Source organism: Budorcas taxicolor, chromosome 2, assembly GCF_023091745.1.
Source record: "Budorcas taxicolor isolate Tak-1 chromosome 2, Takin1.1, whole genome shotgun sequence".
In the NCBI taxonomy this organism is placed as follows: Eukaryota; Metazoa; Chordata; class Mammalia; order Artiodactyla; family Bovidae; genus Budorcas; species Budorcas taxicolor.
This window is the reverse complement of record NC_068911.1, coordinates 115,684,184-115,708,198: the sequence shown is the minus strand read 5'-3', so window position 1 is coordinate 115,708,198 and position 24,015 is coordinate 115,684,184. Positions and strand designations below refer to the sequence as shown.

Below are 24,015 nucleotides of genomic sequence, written 5' to 3'. Positions count from 1 at the left end.
GTTGTGTCCAACTCTTTTGCGACCCCACGGACTGTAGCCCACCAGGCTCCTCTGTCCATGGGATTTTCCAGGCAAGAATACTGGAGTGGGTAGCCATTCTCTTCTGTAGGGGATCTTCCCGATCAAGGGATGGAACCCTGATGCAGCAGGAGCCCCAGTAAAGCCTTGCCCGTGGCCTCAGATTGATAATGCATTTTACTCTAAAATTTTGCTCATTAATGCATTTCTCCAAAATGGGAGAGTAAAATTGATGCTCCAGAAAGATATACTATGTTTACTCTGTAGCTTCAGGTCCTGACCCTCACACACTGACTTGAAGCCATTGAGTTATGTGGCCCTAGTTTGAGAAGCAAGATCCTGGGGCAGAGAGGTCTCTGAAGGCTGCAACAGGGAGTTGAAAACTAATACAATTATTTCAGAAAGCTGGAAAGGACTGTTACTCTACATAAGATAAGGCTGTGTACGCTGACAACTTTGTTTTGGGCTGGCCACAGTAACACCGATTGTCTCATGGGAAAATTGATTAATTATTTACTTAATAAACATAGTTTCCCAGAAAAAATCTTTCCTCAGAGGGAAAGAGAACTTAAGAGGTCTTGGTTTGGAGAAAACTGTGAACCATTATTTCAACTTTTAAAGTAAATCAAAACATTGATTTCGATATGAATCTAAGTAGAAGGTTTTAAAGCCTTTAACCAGATCTGGATCAATCTCAAATGTTAATGAACAATTTATTGTGGTTTTAAACACACATTCAATCATTCCATTCTTGGGCAATTTGTACCGTTTCCTGTAACAAAACCAAGATAATGTGCAGAGTTGAATTTACCCCCTTGTTTGACAAGAATCTCAAGGTAACTGCCTTAGGCTTCTGCTTAACTTTGCTGATAGAAATAGGAGGCTGGGTCTCCCAAAATGTTATTAAGATGAAATAATTTTGTACTTTTATCTGTTTGTTTTAATGTTTGATAGAAGTAGCCTGATTATTCAGACTTTACCTTGTATTTACTTGGGAACTAGTGAGACTCTGCCAAGTCACTCTCTTCCAATAAAGTGAGTTCAGCATCTTGACAAGTGTTTACTGAGTATGTTCTGTGTGATAGGTATTGTGTTGTACATAAGACAGAGATGGATACTCTTCAGCAGAATGAAGCTTTTACCCCCTCCCCAAATCCAGGTAAAGCAGACTGTACGCTGGACACCAAACATGCCGCATGCTTGCCCCCCGAGCCTCTGTGTCTCCCTCTATCCCCGAGTGCCCGCTTCCCACTTCTCACTTGGCTTGGGCTATCCCAGATGGCTTCTCCAACATAAATCTCTGATGCACTGTGACCAGTGAGCTCATGAAAAGATGCTTAACGTCATCAGTCATTAAGGAAATGCAAACAGAACAACAGTGAGTGATGAACTCAGAAAAACCTAGCCACACCCCAGTCCTGGAACATGTGAATGTGACTTTATTTGGGAAAACAGTGAGTGCAGGTGCTATTAAGTTAAGGACCTTGAGATGAGATCGTCCTGGATTACCTGGTTGGTCCTTCAGTCCAATGACAAGTTTCCTTTTAGAGAGAGAAGAGAAGACAAGAGGAGTCGGAGGAGAGCCAGGCGAAGATGGAGGCCAGGGTTTAGTGTCAGCAAGCCTCAAGGCAAAGAGCGCCTGGCGTCATCACATCCGGGGAGAAGCGAGGAAAGAGGCCCCCTAGAACCCGTGAAAGGAGCGGGGCCCGGCTGACACCTAGATTTTGGACTCTAGCCTCCAGAATGCGTTTCTGGTTTTCTAAGCTCCTAAATTTGTGGTAATTTGTAAGGCAGCCACAGAAAATTAACATACCATACAACCTAATTCTACTTCTTAATACATATCCAAGAGAAATGAAAATATATCCATACAAAAACATGTACACAAAGGTCCATGACGACATTATTCCTAATAGCCCCAAAGATCAAATCCAAGTGTCCATCAACTTATGGAACAGGGAAAATCTGAATGGTGTGAAGGTTCCTTAAAAAAACTAAAAATAGAGCTACCATATGATCCTGCAATCCCATTCCTGTGAATATACCCAGAGAAAACCATAATTCAAAAGATACATGTACCCAATGTTCACAGCAGCACTATCTACAATAGAGAAGCTCTGTACAGTCAGCAAAAACAAGCCTGGGAGCTGACCGTGGCTCAGATCGTGAATTCCTTATTGCCACATTCAGACTTAAATTGAAGAAAGTAGGGAAAACCGCTAGGCCATTCAGATATGACCTAAATCAAATCCCTTACAATTATACAGTGGAAGTAACAAACAGATTCAAGGGATTTCATCTGATACACAGAGTGCCTGAAGAACTATGGATGGAGGTTCATGACACTGTATAGAAGGTGGTGATCAAAACTATCCCCAAGAAAAAGAAATGAAAAACGGCAAAATGGGTGCCTGAGGAGGCCTTACAAATAGCTGAGAAAAGAAGAGAAGTGAAAGGCAAAGGAGAAAAGGAAAGATATACTCATCTGAATGCAGAGTTTCAAAGAATAGCAAGGAGAGGTAAGATAGCCTTCCTAAGTGATCAATGCAAGGAAATAGAGGAAAACAACAGAATGGGAAAGACTAGAGATCTCTTCAAAAAAATTAGAGGTACCAAGGGAACACGTCATGCAAAGACTGGGACAATAAAGGAGAGAAATGCTATGGATCTAACAGAAGCAGAAGATATTAAGAAGAGGTGGCAAAAATACAAGAAGAACTATACAAAAAAGATCTTAATGACCCAGATAACCATGATGGTGTGATCACTCTCCTATCTCAGAGCGAGACATCTTGGAATGCAAAGTCAAGTGGGCCTTAGAAAGCATCATGGCCCACTCGTGAGGTGATGGAATTTCAGCTGAGCTATTTCAAATCCTAAAAGATGATGCTGTTAAAGTGCTGCACTCAATATACCAGCAAATTTGGAAAACCCAGCAGTGGCCAGAGGACTGAAAGAAGTCAGTTTTCATTCCAATCCCAAAGAAAGGCAATGCCAAAGAATGTTCAAACCACCACACAACTGGACTCATCTCACATGTAGCACAGAGAAGGCAATGGCAACCCACTCCAGTACTCTTGCCTGGAAAATCCCATGGATGGAGGAGCCTGGTAGGCTGCAGTCCATGGGGTCACTAAGTCGGACATGACGGAGCGACTTCACTTTCACTTTTCACTTTCATGCATTGGAGAAGAAAACGGCAACCCACTCCAGTGTTCTTGCCTGGAGAATCCCAGGGACGGGGGAGAGCCTGGTGGGCTGCTGTCTATGGGGTCACACAGAGTTGGCTACTGCTGAAGCGACTTAGCAGCAGCAGCAGCACGTGCTAGCAAAATAATGCTCAAAATTCTCTAAGCCAGGCTTCAACAGTACATGAACCAAGAAATTCCAGATGTTCAAGCTGGATTTAGAAAAGGCAGAGGAACCAGAGATCAAATTGCCAACATCTGTTGGAGCATAGAAATTTAGATCATAGCAAGAAATGTGGATCAAAGAAAGAGAATTCCAGAAAAACATCTACTTCTGCTTCACTGACTATGCTAAAGCCTTCGACTATGCGGATTACAACAAACTGGAATATCCTTCAAGAGATGAGAATACCAGACCATCTTACCTGTCTCCTGAGAAATCTGTATGCAGGTCAAGAAGCATCAGTTAGAACTGGACATGGAACAATGGACTGGTTCCAAATTGGGAAAGGAGTACATCAAGGCTGCTTATCACCCTGCTTATTTAACTTAGATGCAGATTACATCATGTGAAATGCCAGGCTGGATGAAGCACAAGCTGGAATCAAGATTGCTGGGAGAAGTACCAATAACCTCAGATATGCAGATGACACCACCGTTACGGCAGAAAGCAAAGAGGAACTAGAGAGCCTCTTGATGACAGTGAAAGAGGAGAGTGAAAAAGCTGGCTTAAAACTCAACATTCAAACAACGAAGATCATGGCATCTGATCCCATCACTTCATGGCAAATAGATGGGGAAACATTAGAAACATTGACAGACTTTATTTTCTTGAGCTCAAAAATCACTGCAGATGGTGACTGCAGCCATGAAATTAAAAGACGCTTGCTCCTTGGAAGAAAAGCTATGACCAATCTAGCTGCTAAGTCACTTAAGTCGTGTCCAATTCTGTGTGGCCCCATAGACGGCAGCCCACCAGGGTCCCTTGTCCCTGGGATTCTCCAGGCAAAAATACTGGAGTGGGTTGCCATTTCCTTCTCCATTGCATGAAAGTGAAAAGTGAAAGTGAAGTCACTCAGTTGTGTCAGACTCTTAGACAGCATATTAAAAAGCAGAGACATTACTTTGCCAACAAAGGTCCATCTAGCCCAAACTATGGATTTTCCAGTAGTCATGTATGGATATGAGAGGCGGACCATTAAAGAAGGCTGGGTGCCAAAGAATTGATGCTTTTGAACTGTGGTGTTGGAGAAGACTCTTGAGGGTCCCTTAGAATGCAAGGAAATCAAACCAGTCAATCCTAAAGGAAATCAGTCCTGAATATTCATTGGAAGGACTGATGCTGAAGCTGAAGCTCCAATACTTCGTCCACCTGATGCAAAGATATGACTCACTAGAAAAGACCCTGATGCTGGGAAAGACTGAAGGCAGGAGGAAGTGACAACAGAGGATGAGATGGTTGGATGGCATCACCGACTCAATGGACATGAGTTCGACAAAGCCCCAGAAGATGGTGAAGGCCAGGGAAGCCTGTGTGCTGCCGTCCATGGGGTCGCAGAGTCAGACATGACTGAGTGACTGAACAACAAAGGACATGGAAGTAACCTGTCTATTGACAGAGGACTGGATGGAGATGTGGTCCATCTACACAAGGGAGTATTTCTCAGTCATAAAGAAGCATAATGCCATGTAAAAAGCATGATGCCGTGTAAAAGACGGCATTGTGAAGTAATGCCATTTGCAGCAACATGGATGGACCTAGAAATCATCATACTGAGAGAAGAAAGCCAGACAAAAACAGACAAATACTGGGTTAGTCATAAGCTCGTCCGAGTTCTTCCATAATGTATTCTGAAACATTCAAGTGAACTTTTTGGCCAACTCAGTATCATATGATATCATTTTAATGTGGAATCTAAAATATGACACAAGTGAACTTATTTACAAAACAGAAATAGACTCACAGACACAGAAAAGACTCATGTTCACCAAAGAGAAAAAGCAGGGAGGGAAAAATTAAACATTTGGGATTAAAGGATACACTCCACTGTGTATAACATAGATAACCAACATGGACCTACTGTATAGCACAGGGGAGTACACTCAGTATCTTGTAATAACCTATAATGGAAGAGAATGTAAATGAATATACATCTTTATATTAACATATAAAAATATACATATATAGTCGAATCACTTTGCTGTACATTTGAAAATAATATAGCATTTTAAATCAATTATATGTCAATAAAAATTAAAAAAAAATTTTAAGTGATATAACCATACAACAGAACATTATTTGCCCATAAAAAGGAATGAAGTACCTATTCATGCTACAGATTCAACGAGCCTGGGAAACATGCTGAATGAAACAAGCCAGTTGCGAAAGACCACATGTTGTGTGATTCTATTTATGTGAAATGTTCAGAACAGGCAAATCTATAACAATAGAATGAGGATCTGGCTGCTTAGGGTGGAGGCGGGGTGAGTAAAGGAATGAGGAGAGTGAAGAGGGTTGGGAACAGGCAGTTAATTGTTCACTCATTGCAAACAATAGTTATTTTAGATCCATTCTATCATCATCTAGGGGCTTTCCTGTGGCTCAGTGGTAAAGAACCTGCCTGCCAATGCAGGAGATGCGGGTTTGATCCCTGGGTCGAGTATTTCCCCTGGAGAAAGAAATGGCTACCCACTCCAGTATTCTTGCCTGGAAATTCCGTGGACTCCTGTGGAGGAGCCTGGTGGGCTACTGTCCATGGGGTCCCAAGAGTTGAACATGACTAAACAACCACCAGCAACTAGATAGCAAACCTCATAACCAGGAAATGCAAGTTCCAAAATGAATGATTAACCTTGGTCTTTGATGCTGTGTTCTAAGAAATGTGTCCTTGCAGACTGAGGGGTAAAGTTCCTAATCACAGTTTTAAGTCCTGACCCTTTGCCTAAGAGGAAGTCCTCGGCCCCTAACAGCTTCCTCTGCTGATCCCTTCTCTCTCCTCCTCTTCAGTGTGTAAGGACTCAAGGAAGCTGCATTGTCTCTTGGCCAGGGCCTTGCTTTCTGACAGTTTTACCATCTGTCAGTTTCCTGCAGCGAGTCTCCCCACTCAGAGAATGAGTCTAATACGATAGTCGGAATTCTGTCTTGAAATGATCCACTTTAAGACTTTCGGGGCTGGGATAAATAAGGCGTTTGGGATTAACATATACTCATTACTATACATGAAACAGATAATCAAAAAGACCTCCTGAATAGCACAGGGAGCTGTGCTCAATATTCTGTAGTAACCATATAGGAAAAGCATCTGAAAAAGAATGCACTGTATCTAAATGCAGAGTCTTATAGTGGGAGGGTACGTCACACACAAGCCGGAGTCTCAGGGCCTGTGTGAGACACCCCACATCCATCAACCCCACTCCAACACATGCCCAGAGGCTGGCCTGGCTCAGTCCCTCGACCAGCTGGAGTAGTTCTAACATCCTATTCAGTGTGACTTTGGGGGATCACAGTGGGGGTCACTAAGATTATGGAGCAGGTTTAAATGGTCAGGTCCCTGTTAGTGGTGGGTTAGGGGTCCTGCGGTCAACCGAGCCCTCCCCAGTTGGGCTATCTCAGTCAAAAAAGGGGACCCAGGACTGCTGTCCCCACAGCTGCAAATGGTCAGGTTCCTTTTAGTGGTGGGTTAGGAGTCCTGTGGTCAACCGAGCCCTCCCCAGTTGGGATATCTCAATCAAAAAAGAGGACCCAGGACTGCTGTCCCCACAGCTGCAGCCACTCTGCCGGGCAGCCTTCACCTGTCTCTTCTGTGGAGGTCGGTGGAGCTGCCGTCCCAGCTCTAGCTGGAGGTTCGGCCACAATGACTGATTTAGGCCTGGCCATCTGACCCAAGCAGGTGGAATGGAACCCTTGCTGGACCCTCCTAAGAAAGGGACCTCTCTCCCGCTGGTGCTGTTGGCTGGAGCAAGAGTGCACTGGTTGGGAGGAAGGCAGCCTGAGAGTGAGTCTGTCTCATCACTGTGTTCTTGAGGTGAGTCTTTCACCTTACTGAATCACGGTTTCCCCATCTCCACAGAGTCACAATACAACCACCACAAAGCTGGTCTAAGGACTAATCGGAAACATGTGAGACACAAAGCATAGTTTCTGGTCCTCAAGGATCCCTCAGAAACAGCACCAGTTTGGAAAGAGTGTTGGGAGGTGCCTTTGGCAGAGGGAGGAAACCTGTCCATGGAAACTGATGCAACTTTAAAATTTCTCATCCTAGAACTACTGCCTTTCCTGGTCAAATTTATATCTTCCCTTCTGTTGATTATGCTGCTCTTTAGATGAATGAGTAATATAAATGAGAACATTCGTGTCATTTCATTATTATAATTATCTTACTTAAAGAGGGCTAATTATCCCACTATCTACACAAGGGTTGGGGAGGGAAGGATTAGGAATTTGGGATTAGCAGATGCAAACTATTACACATAAAATGGATACACAACAAGGTCCTACTATAGAACACAAAGAACTATATTCAATATTCTGTGACAAACCATAATGGAAAAAAATATAAAAAAGAATGTATGGCTCAGATGATAAAGAATCCACCTGCAATGTAGGCGATCTGTATTTGATCCCTGGGTCAGGAAGGTCCCCTGGAGAAGGAAATGCCTACCCATTCCAGTATTCTTGCCTGGAGTATCCCCTGACCAGAGAAGCCTGGCAGACTTCAGTCCACGGGGTTGTAAAGAGTCGGACATGACTGAGTGACTAAGCACACACATATATAGGTATAACGGAAACACTTTGCTGTACACTTAAAACTAACACAATATTGTTAATCAACTATACTTCAGTAAACTTTTTAATTAAAAAAAAGCACCTACCAATATCTGCTGGTGTTGTTTCTCTACTTGATAGCCTCCAAAGTGTAATATGCCGGGTTTTGCCTGTATGACCTTATTATTCAGAAGATTCACATAAACCTCTGTAAAAACAATGCAGATAAGTATACCACGAGATGAGACCAAAAAAAAAAAAAAAAAAAAAGTTAAGTGAAAGAAGATCCTATTAACAAGGAATCCCTGTAATTTAGGGTATTGCCACCTCATGCGAAGAGTTGACTCACTGGAAAAGACTCTGACGCTGGGAGGGATTGGGGGCAGGAGGAGAAGGGGACGACAGAGGATGAGATGGCTGGATGGCATCACGGACTCGATGGACGTGAGTCTGAGCGAACTCTGGAAGTTGGTGATGGACAGGGAGGCCTGGTGTGCTGCAATTCATGGGGTTGCAAAGAGCTGGACACAACTGAGCGACTGAACTGAACTGAACTGATGCACATGAAAGTTTCAGACAGAGGATACAGCTGTCAATAATTAATGATGTTCCACATGAATTGGACTGCTTCTCCCACTATTTTAACATTTTGCTTGGGAGATATTACCATCACGAGATAAATTCACATTTGTTTTTTATTATCTATTAAAATAACTTGCTCTGTACACATTTTGTACAAGTCTTCATAATAAAACAAGCCTGTAAAGGACACACACTGTATAATACTGTGATTGTTATGTAATGAACATCCACTTCAAAGAATGCAAACACCAAGTGTTTCATTTTATTGCTGTGTATTTAACTGTTACTGTTTGCTTTCCTCTGAACTGAATTATAGTGTGATACAGAGTAATCCTAAGGCTCTGAATAATTATCACTCTGGATGGTAATGTCTCAATTTGCTCTTGACATGTGAGTGTCTTCAAAACTTGCCCCAGCTCTGCTGTGATTCATGCCCCAGCTCTGCTGTGTTTCATGCCCCAAGCTCTGCCGTGCTTCATGCCCCAAGCTCTGATGTGCTTCATGCCTGGCATTTGTTTATAACCCTCCATTGTTTCCATTTTTGTAAAAATCAAGCCCAGGCCTGATTCTGACTAGCAAACTGCCTCCTTTGAAGTGAAGGCACTGTCTAGTTTCTTACAAATGACAGACTTTCCCCTTCGGCTGTACCCAAACCTTGTGAGTCACAGACACCCTGACCCCAGCCTCCACCCTCTGTGACTTTGTATTCCACTAAAGCGGGTGTGAAATGTTTGGTGTTTTTGTTCCTCCAGCGATGAGCAGTCACTGTCGTCAGCTTTGGGGCCAAACTGAAGGGCTAGACTAGGGTAAGGATGGTGTCTCAGGGGGACTGTGACAAGGTTGTCTGGTAAATTTTTAAGTATTTTTAAAATATTTATTTTGATATATTTGGCTGTGCCAGGGCTTAGTTGCAGCATGTGGGATTTAGCTCCTTGCCGCTGCTGCTGCTGCTGCTAAGTCACTTCAGTTGTGTCCAACTCTGTGCCACCCCATAGACGGCAGCTCACCAGGCTCCCCCGTCCCTGGGATTCTCCAGGCAAGAACACTGGAGTGGGTTGCCATTTCCTTCTCCAGTGCATGAAAATGAAAAGTGAAAGGGAAGTCGCTCAGTCGTGCCAAACTCTTAGCGAACCCATGGACTGCAGCCTTCCAGGCTCCTCTGTCCATGGGACTTTCCAGGCAAGAGTACTGGAGTGGGGTGCCATTGCCTTCTCCAATGCATGAAAGTGAAAAGTGAAAGGGAAGTCGCTCAGTCATGCCTGACTCTTAGCGAACCCATGGACTGCAGCCCACCAGGCTCCTCTGTCCATGGGATTCTCCAGGCAGGAGCACTGGAGGGGGTGCCGTTGCCTTCTCCAATGCATGAAAATGAAAAGTGAAAGGGAAGTCGCTCAGTCGTGCCCGACTCTGTGCGACCCCATGGACTGCAGCCTTCCAGGCTCCTCCTCCATGGGATTTTCCAGGCAGGAGCACTGGAGTGGGGTGCCGTTGCCTTCTCCAATGCATGAAAATGAAAAGTGAAAGGGAAGTCGCTCAGTCGTGCCTGACTCTTAGCGAACCCATGGACTGCAGCCTTCCAGGCTCCTCCCTCCATGGGATTTTCCAGGTAAGAGTACTGGAGTGGGGTGCCATTGCCTTCTCCAATGCATGAAAGTGAAAAGTGAAAGGGAAGTCGCTCAGTCGTGCCCGACTCTTAGCGACCCCACGGACTGCAGCCCACCAGGCTCCCCCGTTCCTGGGATTCTCCAGGCAGGAGCACTGGAGTAGGGCGCCACTGCCTTCTCCGCCAGCTCCTTTACCAGGGTTCAAACCTGGGCTACCTGCACTGACAGCTTTGCGTCTTAGCAACTGGACCACCAGGAAAGTCCAAATTTTAAGTATTAAAATGAACATTACTTGGTAACTTTTTTAATGCTGAGAGTTTTGTTTTTAGGGCCACAATACAGATGTAAAATGGGCATTGCCCTGTTAATACCCAGAAACAGTCAAGTACACTGACTTGAAGTCACTGTGTGCTAAAGTAACAACAGAGCCACACCAAATGCTGCATGTCCCTCATTTGCGATGGGCCTTGAGTGGTGAGCAGGAAACAAGCTGCCTGAGACACAGAGAGCTGGACACCGGCTGGCCACAGCTGAGCACCAACCCCCCACTCAGCTGAGTCACCCTGGTGACTTCACTTGAGTTTTTGGAGTCTCAGCTTCCCCAAGAGTAAAGTGGAAATAGACAGTATTGTGAGATGTTAAGATGGATTCAGTGAGAATATAGGCAAAATGATTAGCCTTCTACACAATAGCTATAGGATTTACCAGGCTTTCTAGGCTAAGGATGTGCACAGAAAAAGGCAAGAAGGCATAAATGCAAGTGGTCTTGAAGGAACAGGAGTAACAGGTGTGGCCGGAAGTGGGGGACGGGAGGAGTGAGAGTGGACAGTTTCAGAGGAGGGCAAAGGGGGCCAAACGACATGCAAAGGAACCGAAACTTTATTCTTTACACAAGAGGATCCCCTGAGAACATTCAAATAGGGTGGGGATAGGAGCCAGCCTGGATTCTAGGACAGAAAATGCCGGGGGGTGAAGGGTGGATGGGAGGAGAGTGTGGCTAGGGAGGAGAGCCAGGCCTACAGTAGTCCTGGTGACCTCCTGAGGACAAAGTATGGACAGAGGGCAAAGACGCTTGAGGATGTGGAAGGAACAGAACTTGGCGATTAATTTGCACCACAAAAGTCTACCAGATCCAGTGAATGGATCTAAATAGAATCATTGTTCATAATAATAAAAACTATCACAAGCCTGTAAAACAATATAGATAAATCAGCACCCAAAATTCTGTTATGCTTTCTGGACTTGATGCTCTGGGAAGACCTGGGTTGTAAAGCAAACCTGTTTTCTAACCACTTACTTGACTCCAGGAGATGATTGGGTACTTCTTTTGGTCTCGTGGGTTCCTCCACTAGGCTCCTTAACAAGAGGGGCGACACATTTTGAAATGGTTCTTCAGCATTCTTTACATCTCTGCTGGGGGTTTTCACCACTGCCATTTTATCATGAAAAAAGGAGTCTTCTTTTTAAAGCCAAAGGTCATTTCCTGGGAAGAAAACAGTAGTAGTATAGTCAGCCACAGAAAACCACACACCATTGACAAAGGTACCTCTTGTCACTGTGTGGCTTGCTGTGGCTCAGTCTTCCCCACCTCTCAGCTCACTCCTGGCCACTCTGCCCACACAGGTTGTCCTGTTCATCTTGCGTCACACATCAACCCCAAAAGTCGGGTCCAGCTGTTCACTATTCAAAAGCCAATAAAGAGGCAAGGCTGGTGGAAAGGAAAGTTTGCTTTATTTTGGATGCCAGCCAGCACGGGGCAGTGGACTTCTGTTGAAAGGATGACTTACCAGCCCCCCCAACTGACAACCAATGGACAAGAGCTTTTATAGACAAAGGAAGGGGGCTACATACAGAAACAACACAGCCAGCTCTAACAGTCATCTTGAAATTGGTCATGAAGTGATTTGACCAGTGTCATCTTGATTGTTTTAAGTAACAGTTAATCTTCAGTTCTAGTCAACTTGTTCCCTTTCTTTGAGGCCAATTCTCTGGAGGTGGCAGCTTATGTCATAGTCATGTATGAATGTGAAAGTTGAACCATAAAGAAGGCTGAGCGCTGAAGAACTGATGCTTTTGAATTGTGGTGCTGGAGAAGGCTCTTGAGAGTCCCTTGGACAGCAAAGAGATCAAACCAATGAATCTCGAAGGAAATCAAGCCTGAATATTCTTTGGAAGGACTGATGCCGAAGCTGAAGCCACATGATGCAAAGAGCCGACTCATTGGAAAAGATCCTGATGCTGGGAAAGATTGAGGGCAGGAAGAGAAGAGGGTGATAGAGGATGAGATGGTTGGATGGCATCATTAACTCAATGGATATGAGTTTGAGCAAACTCTGGGAGATAGTGAAAGACAGGGAAGCCTGGTGTGCTACAGTCCACGGGGTCACAAAGAGCTGGACATGACTTAGCAACTGAGCAACAAATGTCATAGCTACAGCCTGGTCATCATGTAGTTAATTTCTTCTACCCGGTGGTGGTTTCAGTCTCTGTAAGACAGCTCCAAGGATATGGCTCAGATTACCTATAGCCCTTGAGAAGGAACCAAAGGTCCTTGACTCCGCTTATGGACTAAACTATTATTATTTTGTCCTATTTAACTGCTTTTCTCTACTTTTGCGTTTTCTCACTTCTCTGATTGAACTTATTCTTTGGCTAAGTTTTCCCATAGACAAAAGGCAGGCTGAGGACATGGAAGGAAGGATATAGGGTCCTGCTCTGTCTGTGTCACAGCTCAAAACTCTCCCGTGGTCCTTAAATCTCCTTAAAAGCTTTTCTCAAAATGTAGTCCTGATGCTTTCTGAGGCTCTCGTGGCCAGTGAAGTTTGCAAAATGTTGAAGTCAGCAGTTAAACAGGACTCTCTCTTTCTTTTTTTTTTTTTTTCCAAATTTGCTTGTGCTGGGTCTTCACTGTGGCTCGAAGGCTTCTCCAGGTACTGCACCTGGGCTAGGTTGCCCTGTGGCATATGGGGTCTTAGTTCCCTGATAAGAGATCAAACCCAAATCCCCTGCATTGGAAAGCAGACTCTTAAGCCCTGGAACACCAGGGAAGTCCAAAACAGGACTCTTCTTTATGAGATTTCTCCGAATCCGTTTCTTAGATGAATGTGACCATGAAACCCTTTAACACTGGGAGATACTGGCATAATGAGTCATCTTCCTGGGCCCCTCTGTGGGGACAGGATGTGGAAAGCCACAGACCTCCTCCCCCGCCACTGGGCGCCTTCCTAGGAGCTCTGTTCTAGGACACCGGGTCCCAGCTCATGTCACACCTTTGGGCAGACTTGTCTTGGGAGTCTGATCCTGCCCTTTGACATTCTTTAGCAATTGCTGCCTCACGGCTCCTCTGGCGTTAATCACGTATTGCCTTGTGATGACACTTTACAAATCCCACATGTCTATATCTTCCACAGCTAAGTCTCTAAACTTCGAGGCTGCTCAGTGAAGCCCCTGAAATTGGATGTAAAATCATATATGGATTTTTATGTGCCTTTTTGTGTGTGTGAGAAGGCCCATAGTTTTAGATTCCTTAAAGACTACAATATCAAGCAAAATACACTGACCATACAGAAGAAATGCTTAATAATCACTTTCTGAAACAAGTTTCTCCTTTCCCCTCACGGCCCATCCCCCTTCACTGGCATGGCTGAGGGTGCCCACTCCTCAGAACAGCCTCCGTCTCTCCCTCCAACCATTCCTTCAGACTTCCTTCCTCCAACCTTCCTCCAGCCTTCCTACCCCTCCAACCGCTCAACATCTACCCCGGTTAACTCTCCAGCCGTCTTCCTTCAAATTCCCTGCCTCTACTTCAGGGCGGCACAATAGCCAAACGGTTGTCACCCGACTCCTATTCCAGGTCACTCACCTCCAAGGTGAACTGTCCCCCTTTGTCCCTCCTCCCCACCCCCTCCCAAGGCAACCTTGGTTTCGGGCCCCAAGCTCTGCGGAGCAGACCCTTTCACCGCTGCCAAAGGCCTGCTCCCCTCAGCGCCCCTTTACTCCAGCCCCTGCCCGGAGCACGGTCTACCCCTGACCCAGGCGCCACCCTTATCCTTATTTCACCCTTTGGGCCCTACCTCTCCGCCGCCCCCGCCCAAGTTGACTTGCGGCTGGACACCCTCCCGGGGTTCAATTCGCTCCCCCCCGACCCCGCCCCGCTCCAGCCTTAGGTCTCCGGCCGCTCACCCCAGAGCGGGTTCCCGGGCGGGAATCCGCGGGCGCAGCCACCTTCCCCTAGCGTCGCCATGACGACGCGGACGCTCCCGGGGTCGCGGTCGGACGCGACCAAACTCCCCTGGGACGTGGGGGGGGAACCCGGGCAGCCGCGGATCGAGGTCTGAAAGTGGTGGGTCAGTTCTGGGGACTTAGAGCAGTCTCTGGAGTCAGTAAGAACAGAGAGAGCGACTTATAGCGTGCGAATTCCCAAGGAATTCCCAAAGGGAGACACAAACATCTGGGCACCTTGAGAGGAGTTGGTGGCCGAGCAGGGCTGAAGGGGTGGGGCTTACCACGCTCAGTGGGTGGAGCTTCCCCGAGGGCAATTCAATCCTCGATTCCGTACTGTGATACAGTTCATTTTACACTTAATATTATGATAAGTTTCAAATTTCAAACATATACAAAGCCAAGCAGAATAGTATGGTGAATCTTCAACACCAACCCACAACAATTATCAACTTATCTCTACCTTTCCTCTACTCCCTGTATTTTTTTTTGAAGGAAATCCCAGACATTATCATGTCATCCCAGACACCAATCCCAATATCAGTCATAAATATTTCAGAATATACCTCCAAAAGATAAGGAGCCCTTTAAAAAATATAACCGCAATCAGTACCTAAAACATTACGTAATTTCTTAGCAACTTCAAATACTTGGTACTCAGTTTTCATAAACGTCTTTTTTTTTTGAGTTTGAATCACAGTTCAAATAAAATCCACACATTATAATAAACTGATATGTCCTTTAGGTCTCTTTTTATCAGTAGATTCTCCCGCCATATCTTTTTATTGTTGTTGCAGTTCACTGAAGAAACTGTTTCTGTCCTGATAATGATATTTAGGGATGATAAACCATGAAACTGGACCAGCTCCCCAGACCTCCTGCTCTGTTTACTTCACTCTGCTCACCCACGGACATTATTCCTTACACTGATAGCTCAGGTTTCTCTTCCTAGGATCTGTCCTTGTCTTGCTCCCTCCATGTATGAGGTGTCACTTGCTTGATGTTATTTGTTGCTTCATGTTGATAAGAGATTGTCATACGAATCCAATAAGGATACCTCTCCCACACCTACATCACCTGTGCTGCATGTGCTTTTGTCCCGACCTCCAATATTCACCTTTCCAATCTTCCGGTTCTCCAGCTCCTCCCTTCTACCTTCCATCATCCCTGCTTAATAATGAAAAATCTACCCATCTTTCAAGGCTCTCACTAGAGATGGTGTATCAGCTATTGGTCCCTTAACCTTCCAGACCAGAAGGGCTGTTTCCTTTTTCTGGGTTCCCATTCAGTTTGTTCTGTCATCCTTGTCACATTTTTTATAAGCTAAACTCATCATTATATGTGTGTTTTAAGCTCCAAAATTCTTAAGAGGAGAAGACTATGCCTGCATCTCCTACAGCCCTTAGAGCAGGCCTTTGTTTATAGTGATTGCCCAGTAACTGTTGGCTAAGTGGCTAAAACAAAATTCACTTGCTTATGTTGTAGATTGCTTTAGTTCTTTCTGTTTTGTTGCCCCAGAAAGGTTGTCGGTTTCAGAACAAGTATTGTTTCTCATATCCTTTTTCCACCTAAGCTCATCAAATACTTATCTTCATACACTTTAAAAAATACATATTGATTTATTTGGCTGTGTCGGGCTTTCGTTGTGGCACGCAGCACCTTTCATTTTAGCAGGTGGGCTTCTCTCCTGTTGTGGTGCACAGGCGTAGTTGCCCTGTGGTATGTGGGATCTTAGTTCCCTTACCAGGGATTGTACCTTCATCCCTTGCATTGGAAGGCAGATTCTTAACCACTGAGTCACCAGGGAACTCCCTCTATACACTTTTTAATGGGTATTGGATAACATTTTTAAAATTTCCCCTTGTTTTTAAATAAATTTGCCAAATTCTCTATTTTATATGTTAAGATAGCTAGATATGGATATAGATATAACATATATTTTCTCTACAGTCAATTAGCCAAACTACATATTGTTGTGTGGTATTTACTATTGGTCATCTGCCTCCACGGTCTTAAAATCAGAACCCCAGCTTTGCTAAGGTTTCTCCCTAATCCCTACTTCCCTAGATCCCACTTAGATTCTGATTAGTCTACACCAATCATGGAATTCCCAGTCTTCTTGCCCACGATTGATTTATGGTTGAGAATATAATTCAATTCTGGCCACAGAGACATCAGGGGAGGGCTTCTGGAGGACCTTGAAAAAAGACTTCCCTTATTCTAAGAAAAGATACATATAGCACCTTTCTCTTTCTAGACAGTGTGGTGTCCAGAAGTGATTCCTTGGAAGAGCAGCTGCTTTAGGACCATATGGAACCCTCATGTGAGGACAGTGAAGGTGGCGAGGAGGATAGCAGAATCGGAAGAAGAGAGTGAGGCTCCATCTGGAGGACATCATCTCATCTCTTGACCGTTTGGCAACCAAATCACACTGCTTTCTTTCCTTTTTTTAAAAAAGTTCATTAATTCATTTATTTTTGGTCATGCTGGATCTTCCTTGCTGCGTGCAGGCTTCCTCTAGTTGTGGCGAGCAGGGGCTACTCTTCAGTCGTAGTTGCGCACGCTTCTCATGGTGGTAGCTTCTTTTGTGGCGCAGTGTGGGCTCAGCAGTTGTGAGGCACGGGCTTAGTTGCCTTGCAGCATGTTGAATCTTCCTGGACTGGGGATCAAACCAGCGTTTCCTGCCTATAACCAGACAGGCAGATAACCACTTGACCACCAGGGAGGTCCCCATTACCTCTTTCAGCTAAAAACATTCTGACACAATGATTTCTAAACACTCACTATTCAAAAGTGTAAGCAGTAGCACAGAAACTTATTAGAAATGCAGAATTTCAGGTCACCTCAGACCTTCCAAACCAGAATCTGCATTTTAATAAGACCCCTCCACCCACCCCATGCCAAGAGATTCATGGACACATTCAAGTCTGGGAATCACTGAACCGATGCCCTACAATTCTAGCTTTTCTAGATCATCAATTATATAGTCAATTCATTTATGTATTTCACATTTATTTCACTTAGCATTTGCAATAAGCAGAATACAAAGGTATCTCAGCCTCTGCCAAACTTATTGTTCAGTCGTTCAGTCGTTTAGCTGTGTCTGACTCTGTGACCCCATGGACTGCAACGCACCAGGCCTCCCTGTCCTTCACAATCTCCTGGAGCTTGCTCAAGCTCATGCAATGGAATAGGTACGACAGGAGACATGGAAAATTTTGCACAGGGGAGCCATGAATTTCCCTTCCTGAAACTCCTTGGTGGCTTCACATCATACAGAAAATAAAACTCAAAATCCTTAACACAAACTTCAAGGTTCTGCAGGCCCTAACTGCCCAGTCCAGTCCTGCCTGAATTTCTGACCTCAAAGTTCGTAAAAATAGAATAAAATGGTTGTTGTTTCAAGCCTGCAAGCTCTGGAACAGATCTTGCTGCAACAATAAATAATCGAAAACTTGCTCAGTCCTGCTCAGCCTGAGAATCCCTTCCTCAGACGGGAGCTAAGCCACCTTTTCCTGGCTTCCCTCACTTAATCAGGTCCCACCCCACCATCCTGTCTTCCAGCCCAGGGTTCTCTCCCTTCAGTGCATTTTTCATAGTGTGTGATTCTAGACTGATGGCTTTCCATTTCTGACATCTGTCTTCCTAGACCATAAGTTCAGTGAAGTTTGACTTGTTCACGACTGTATACTCATCACTTTGCACACTACCTGGTACATGGCGGGACCTCCAAAATATTCAGAGAATTAAGTAATTAATGAGTTATGCCAAGAGAGTTCTAAATTTATATGTAATATCCATTTAGAGCATACATATATGTTTGGAATATAGGCAATATATCCTTATGGTTCAAAATTCAAAAAGTAAAAAATGTCCCTCTTTCTCCTGTCCTTAAGCCACCAGTTTCCCTTTTCTAGAGGTAATCCATATTGCCAGATTCTTATTTATCTGTCAAGGCATATGCTATGCACGGGTGCATGCTCAGTCACTCAGTTGTGTCTGACCTTTTGCTACCCTATGGACTGTAATCTGCCAGGCTCCTCCATCCATGGAATTTTCCAGGCAAGAATACTTGCGCAGGTTGCCATTTCCTACTCCAGGGGATCTTCTTGACCCAGGGATCGAACACACGTCGCCCGAGTCTCCTGCATTAGCAGGCAGATTCTTTTCTACTGAGCCACCTGAAGCCCATGCTGTGCATACACAGCAGTTTTATGTATGCTTGTATTTGTAAGCAGTTCATCCCCGATCGAGAAGCCAAATTACTCATTCATCTGTTTCCTTTTTTCCCCATTTAAAAATAAATCTGAATGATCATGAAACTGTATGCCACAGAGTTCACAGAAGTTGATAAGTAACAGAAATCCTTGAACTTGTCTTACAGAACAACAGATAAGGGAACAGTCTGTTAAAACACTTTGCTTCTGCCTTCATTGTAATCAGCCTTCATTGATTCTGTTTGCTTTAGTTTCTTTTTTTCTTCCTCCTCCTCTTTCTTCCTTCCTTCCCTTCTTCCCTCCCTTGCTTCCGCTTCCTTCCTTCCTCTCTTTAATCACATGCATTCTCAGTGTCACCGCTGCAGTTACTTTACAAGACCTTGGAGTCAGCTCCTGTCCTGTGAGCTAGCTGGGGCTGCTTGGGACCACTGATCCTAAAACTGGGCCTGTGCAGACGTCCTATGAATGGCCTTTTGATTTTTGATAAGTGTTGCAAAAAATTTTCAGCCACTTGTCATTTGACTTTGCTGTTAATGGTTTTTGGCTTGAAGAATTAAAAACCATTTTTTAAAATCTTGTATTCATTATGTATTGTGCATGAGTGCTAAGTCACCTCAGAAGTGTTAGAAGTGTTAGTCACTTAGTTGCGTCCAACTCTTTGCGGCCCCATGGACTGTAGCCTGCCAGGTTCCTCTGTCCATGGGATTTTCCAGGTAAGAATACTGGAGTGGGTTGGCATGCCCTCCTCCAGGGGATCTTCCCAACTCAGGGAATGAACCTGTGTCTCCTACAGCTCCTGTATTGGCTGGAGGGTTTTTACCACTAGCGCCACCTGGGAAGCCCGCCGTCAGATATTGCTCCATGACAAATTACCCCCAAACTTAGTGACTTAAAATAACTATAATCACTTACTATCTCTCATGATTTCTGTGGGATAGGAGTTCAGACAGGGCATAGCAGAGATGGCTTGTTTTCTGCTTCATAAAGTTTGGGACTTCAGTTGGAAGACCCCAAAATTGGGGAGGCGGAGCAGTTGGAAAGCATCAGCTGGCAGTTGATGCTAAAGCTGCCAGCTGCAAGTGTAGATGAGGATCTTGGCCAGTATACCCACAAGTGGCCTTAACTTCCTCATGATATAGTCTCTGGATTCCAAGGGCAAGTATCCCAAGAGAAAGCCAGGTTTAAGCTGTATTTCCTTTTAAAAACTTTTAAAATTGAAGTATAGTTAATTGAAAATGTGTTAGTTCAAGTGTACAGCAGAGTGACTTAGATATATATATATATATATATATGTATATATTATATACATACAGGCTTCCCAGGTTTCCCTGGTAGCTCAGCTGGTAAAGAATCCACTTGCAATGCAGGAGACCCCAGTTCAATTCCTGGATTGGGAAGATCCCCAGGAGAAGGGAAAGGCTACCCACTCCAGTATTCTTGGGCTTCCTTGGTGGCTCAGACAGTAAAAAATCCACCTGCAATGCAAGAGACCTGGATTCAATCCCTGGGTTGGGAAGATCCCCTGGAGGAGGGCAACTCACTCTAGTATTCTTGCCTGGAGTATCCCCATGGACAGAGGAGCCTGAGGGGCTACAGTCCACGGGGTTGCAAAGAGTTGGACACGACTGAGCAACTAAGCACAGCACAGTATAGGCTTCCCAGGTGGCGCTAGTGGTAAAGAACCCACCTGCCAGTGCAGGAGATGTAAGAGACACAGTTTCGATCCCTGGGTCAGTAAGATCCCTGGAGGAGGGCATGACAGCCCACTCCAGTATTCTTTTTTGGAGAATCCCATGGACAGAGGAACCTGGAAGGCTATGGTCCATAGCGTTCCAAAGAGTCAGACATGACTGAAGCGACTTAGCACACATATATAAAGAATATACATATATATATACTTTTTCAGATTTTTTTCCTTATAGGTTATTACAAGATATTGAATATACTTCCCTGTACTATACAGTAGGTTCTTGTTAGTTATCTGTTTTATATTTAGTATTATATTTACTTTAATCTCAAACTCCTCATTTATCTATCCCCCACTCACTAGCCTTCTTGGTTACTATGTTTGTTTTCTATGTGGGTTTGTTTCTCTTTTGTAAATATGTTCATTTGTATCATTTTTTTCAGGTTCTGCATGTAAGTGATATCACATGATATTTGTTTTTCTCTGACTTACATCATTTAGCATGATTACCTCTGCTGCTGCTGCTGCTGCTAAGTTGCTTCAGTTGTGTCCAACTCTGTACGACCCTGTAGACGGCAGCCCACCAGGTTCCCCCGTCCCTGGGATTCTCCAGGCAAGAACACTGGAGTGGACTGCCATTTCCTTCTCCAATACATGAAAGTGAAAAGTGAAAGGGAAGTCGCTCAGTCGTTTCCGACTCTTCGCGATCCCATGGACTGCAGCCTATATCTCTAGGTCTATCCATATTGCTGTAAATGGCATTATTTCATTCTTTTTATGGCTAAATAATATTCCTCTATGTGTATATGTGTTCACATCTTCTTTCTTCATTCACCTGTCAGTGGATATTTAGATTGCTTTCGTGTCTTGGCTGTCATAAACAGTACTGCTGTGAACATAGGGGAGTGTGTATATTTTCATTTTAATGTTGTCCAGATGTATGCCCAGGAGTGGAATTTCTGGATCATATGGCAACTCTATTTTTAGATTTTAAAGGAATCTTCATGCTGTTCTCCACAGTAGCTGCATCAATTTACATTCCCATCAACCATGTAGGAGGGTTTCCTTTTCTCCATATTCTCTCCAACATTTTTTATTAATAGATATTTTAATGATGGCTATTCTGACTGGTGTGAGGTGGTACTTCACTGTAGTTTTGATTTGCATTTCTCCAACAATTAGCCACATTTTATTTCCTTTTATGACCCAGCCTTGAAAGTTGTTCAGCATCACCTCCTTATTCTGTTGAGTCCATTACCAAGGTGTATTCAGGTGTAAGAAGCGGGAACATAGGTCCCACCTTTCCATGGAGATGGGCCAGCATCTTAAGATCATTCTCTGTTCCTCTGGCCTCAACTGTGAATATTAGCCTATAGAACTACTGCAGCTGGCTTGCTACCAGCTTGAGGTTCTCCAGATTAGAAGAGGGCAAAGCCAAGAAAACCACAGGCAAACAGAACCTGAGCTAGATTTAGTCCACCCTGAAGAGGCTCTGTCTCTGAATTCAGTCATGGGAGCCAATACCCAGCCTTATTGCTGCTTTAGCTCCTTTGACCTGGTTTGACTATTACCTGCAGCCACATGCATCTTAATTGGTTGGTGCATCTAGACAATTTAATTGTGCTGAACTATTTTCAACCTCATGGCAATGCTGAAAGATTGGTATTATTTTTTCCCTGATACAAAAGAGGAAATTGAGGCTTAAAGTGCTCAAGTAACTTGCCCAAGGTCACCCAGCTAAGTCAGGTGATTGAAGACTAAGTCAGGATTTGAATCCAAGTTTGTCTGTTGCCAACATTTTTTTTTCTGTGTGCCAAGCCAAACTGCCTTAGTCGGCAGAAAAATGGGGAAGCCTCTGCGAGGCCAGGGTGTGCCTGACCTTTCTTTATTCCATCCAGTGAAGATAAGGCTTGAAGAGCACTAGCAACACTGTCCTTCAGATGCGGTTCTATTTGCTCTCTTTTATTTGATCTGTTTTAATGCTAATATTTCATACAAATATTTAAAAGGATGCTGACAAATGGAGGAGGAAAACAAAAGTAAAGTAAAAACAGCTTTCTTGAAAAAGCCAGCCCCCATTTCCAGAGTAAACAGTGAACCTGAGTCATAAAAACCTCATTAAAAAGTCAGTGTTATACCTTTGTACTTCAGCACTGAATAGGAAATCATGCTGGCCCCATTATTTATGGCTCATCAATAATGCATTAGCTTGACTCTCAGAAGAGCTCACACGCAGAAGAGAACAGACCTTTTTGTTTGGTTTATTGAGCAGCTGAAGGGGCAGAGCAAGTTCGTTTCATTGGTGTAGTCATTAGGGAAGGCTTAAACCTGGACCCCCAGGCATAGTCAACTCCTCACCCTCTCATCCCACCCTCACCCCTGCCCCCAAAGCAGTCCTTGCAACTCACGCATCACATCCCTGGGACGCTTCCATAAGTCCATGCAGGGCTCTTTTTGTTACAAGTGACACAAAAGAATTCAAAGGTTAAAGAAAGATTTTGAAAAATTATCCATCTAAGAGAACTACACTCAATATCCTGTGACAAACCAAAATGGAAAAGAATATGAAAAAGAAACTGAGTCACTTTGTTGTATAGCAGAGATGAACACAATATAAGTCAACCATATTTCAATAAAATTTTAAAAAGTAATGAAAATTATCTATGTAGCTCTCTGTCTGCCGATCTGTTCGTCTCTCTCTCATTACCTATCTATCTACAATGTTTATCTGTCTGCCTATCCATCTATGTATCTGTTTATCTGTCTGCATGTCTGTCTGTCCATCAAGGCTCCTATCCTGGCTGCATGCATGCACAACAGGATGGCTTCTTTGTCCTTGGATCTCTTCACAACATCTGAAAGCCTGCCTTCATGCCATGAGCTTCGGCATCATCTGCATCAGGTAGGTTTTGTTGGCACCACTCCTAGCGGCCCCTCTTCAGTTGTGTGCCCATCTGCCAACCATTCCCTGTGGTTAACTGGCGGGGGTGACTCTCCTTGCCTGGGTCTGGGTTATGTGCTCACACCTGAGCTGTTGGTGGTGAAAGCCCCACCCAAACCACACGGTCTGAGGGTGGGGATGGATAAGGGAGCTCTTTGTCTCAGAAGAAGAGGTGATGGTGGCTGACCATATAAAACCACAGGTTGAACCTTGTAAAATCATCAATACCCAAATGTATTGATAATTTACCTACAAAAACGATGACTGAAGCACTCAGCCTAATACCTTAACCCTCAAGGCTTACTCTGGTCCCTGAATGTAGGCTCCCATAGAATTTATCCCAACAGACCATACCCACCATACATACGGACACAACTAAGTGACTGGGTAGCAACAACCATGCACTCTATGGTCGTTTACTTCAGTCAACCAGTAGGTTTGTTAAATGTGTGCTTGGGCGAACTTCTAAAGTCTTGACCACCTCATCGTCTTTCTGGGCCTCCTGGGAGGGGTGCAATCACAGGGCTTCATGCAAGCAGTTTCCACAGGCCTGTATGGTTCCGGCATGGCACCTGAAACAGAGCAGGTGCTCAATAAATAAGCACTGGATGGATGTGCTTAATTACTTTCTCCAACAAGTGTTTATTGCTATTGGAAACAGGCAGGAGATTTTATATATATATATATATGCACATATGTATATATACTAATTTCTTATTGAAGTAGTAAACAATGTCTCCAGCCAACCAGGTAACCCCTCTCCACAAAATGAAGAAACTAATAATTCAGTGT

The 24,015-nt window shown here is 44.3% G+C and overlaps 1 protein-coding gene across 1 annotated transcript in view; it reads right to left on the bottom strand.

Annotated features, from left to right (window-relative positions):
• CFAP221 (cilia and flagella associated protein 221) overlaps window positions 1–11,593 on the bottom strand; it is a 121,544-nt gene extending 109,951 nt beyond the window's left edge. The window contains exons 1-2 of the mRNA XM_052636042.1: window positions 11,455–11,593; window positions 8,079–8,179 (exon numbers count right to left, since the gene is read on the bottom strand). Of these exons, the coding sequence (XP_052492002.1) occupies window positions 8,079–8,179; window positions 11,455–11,593 (240 nt within the window). The remainder of the gene's footprint in view (window positions 1–8,078; window positions 8,180–11,454) is intronic.
• Between the last annotated feature and the right edge of the window lie 12,422 nt (window positions 11,594–24,015).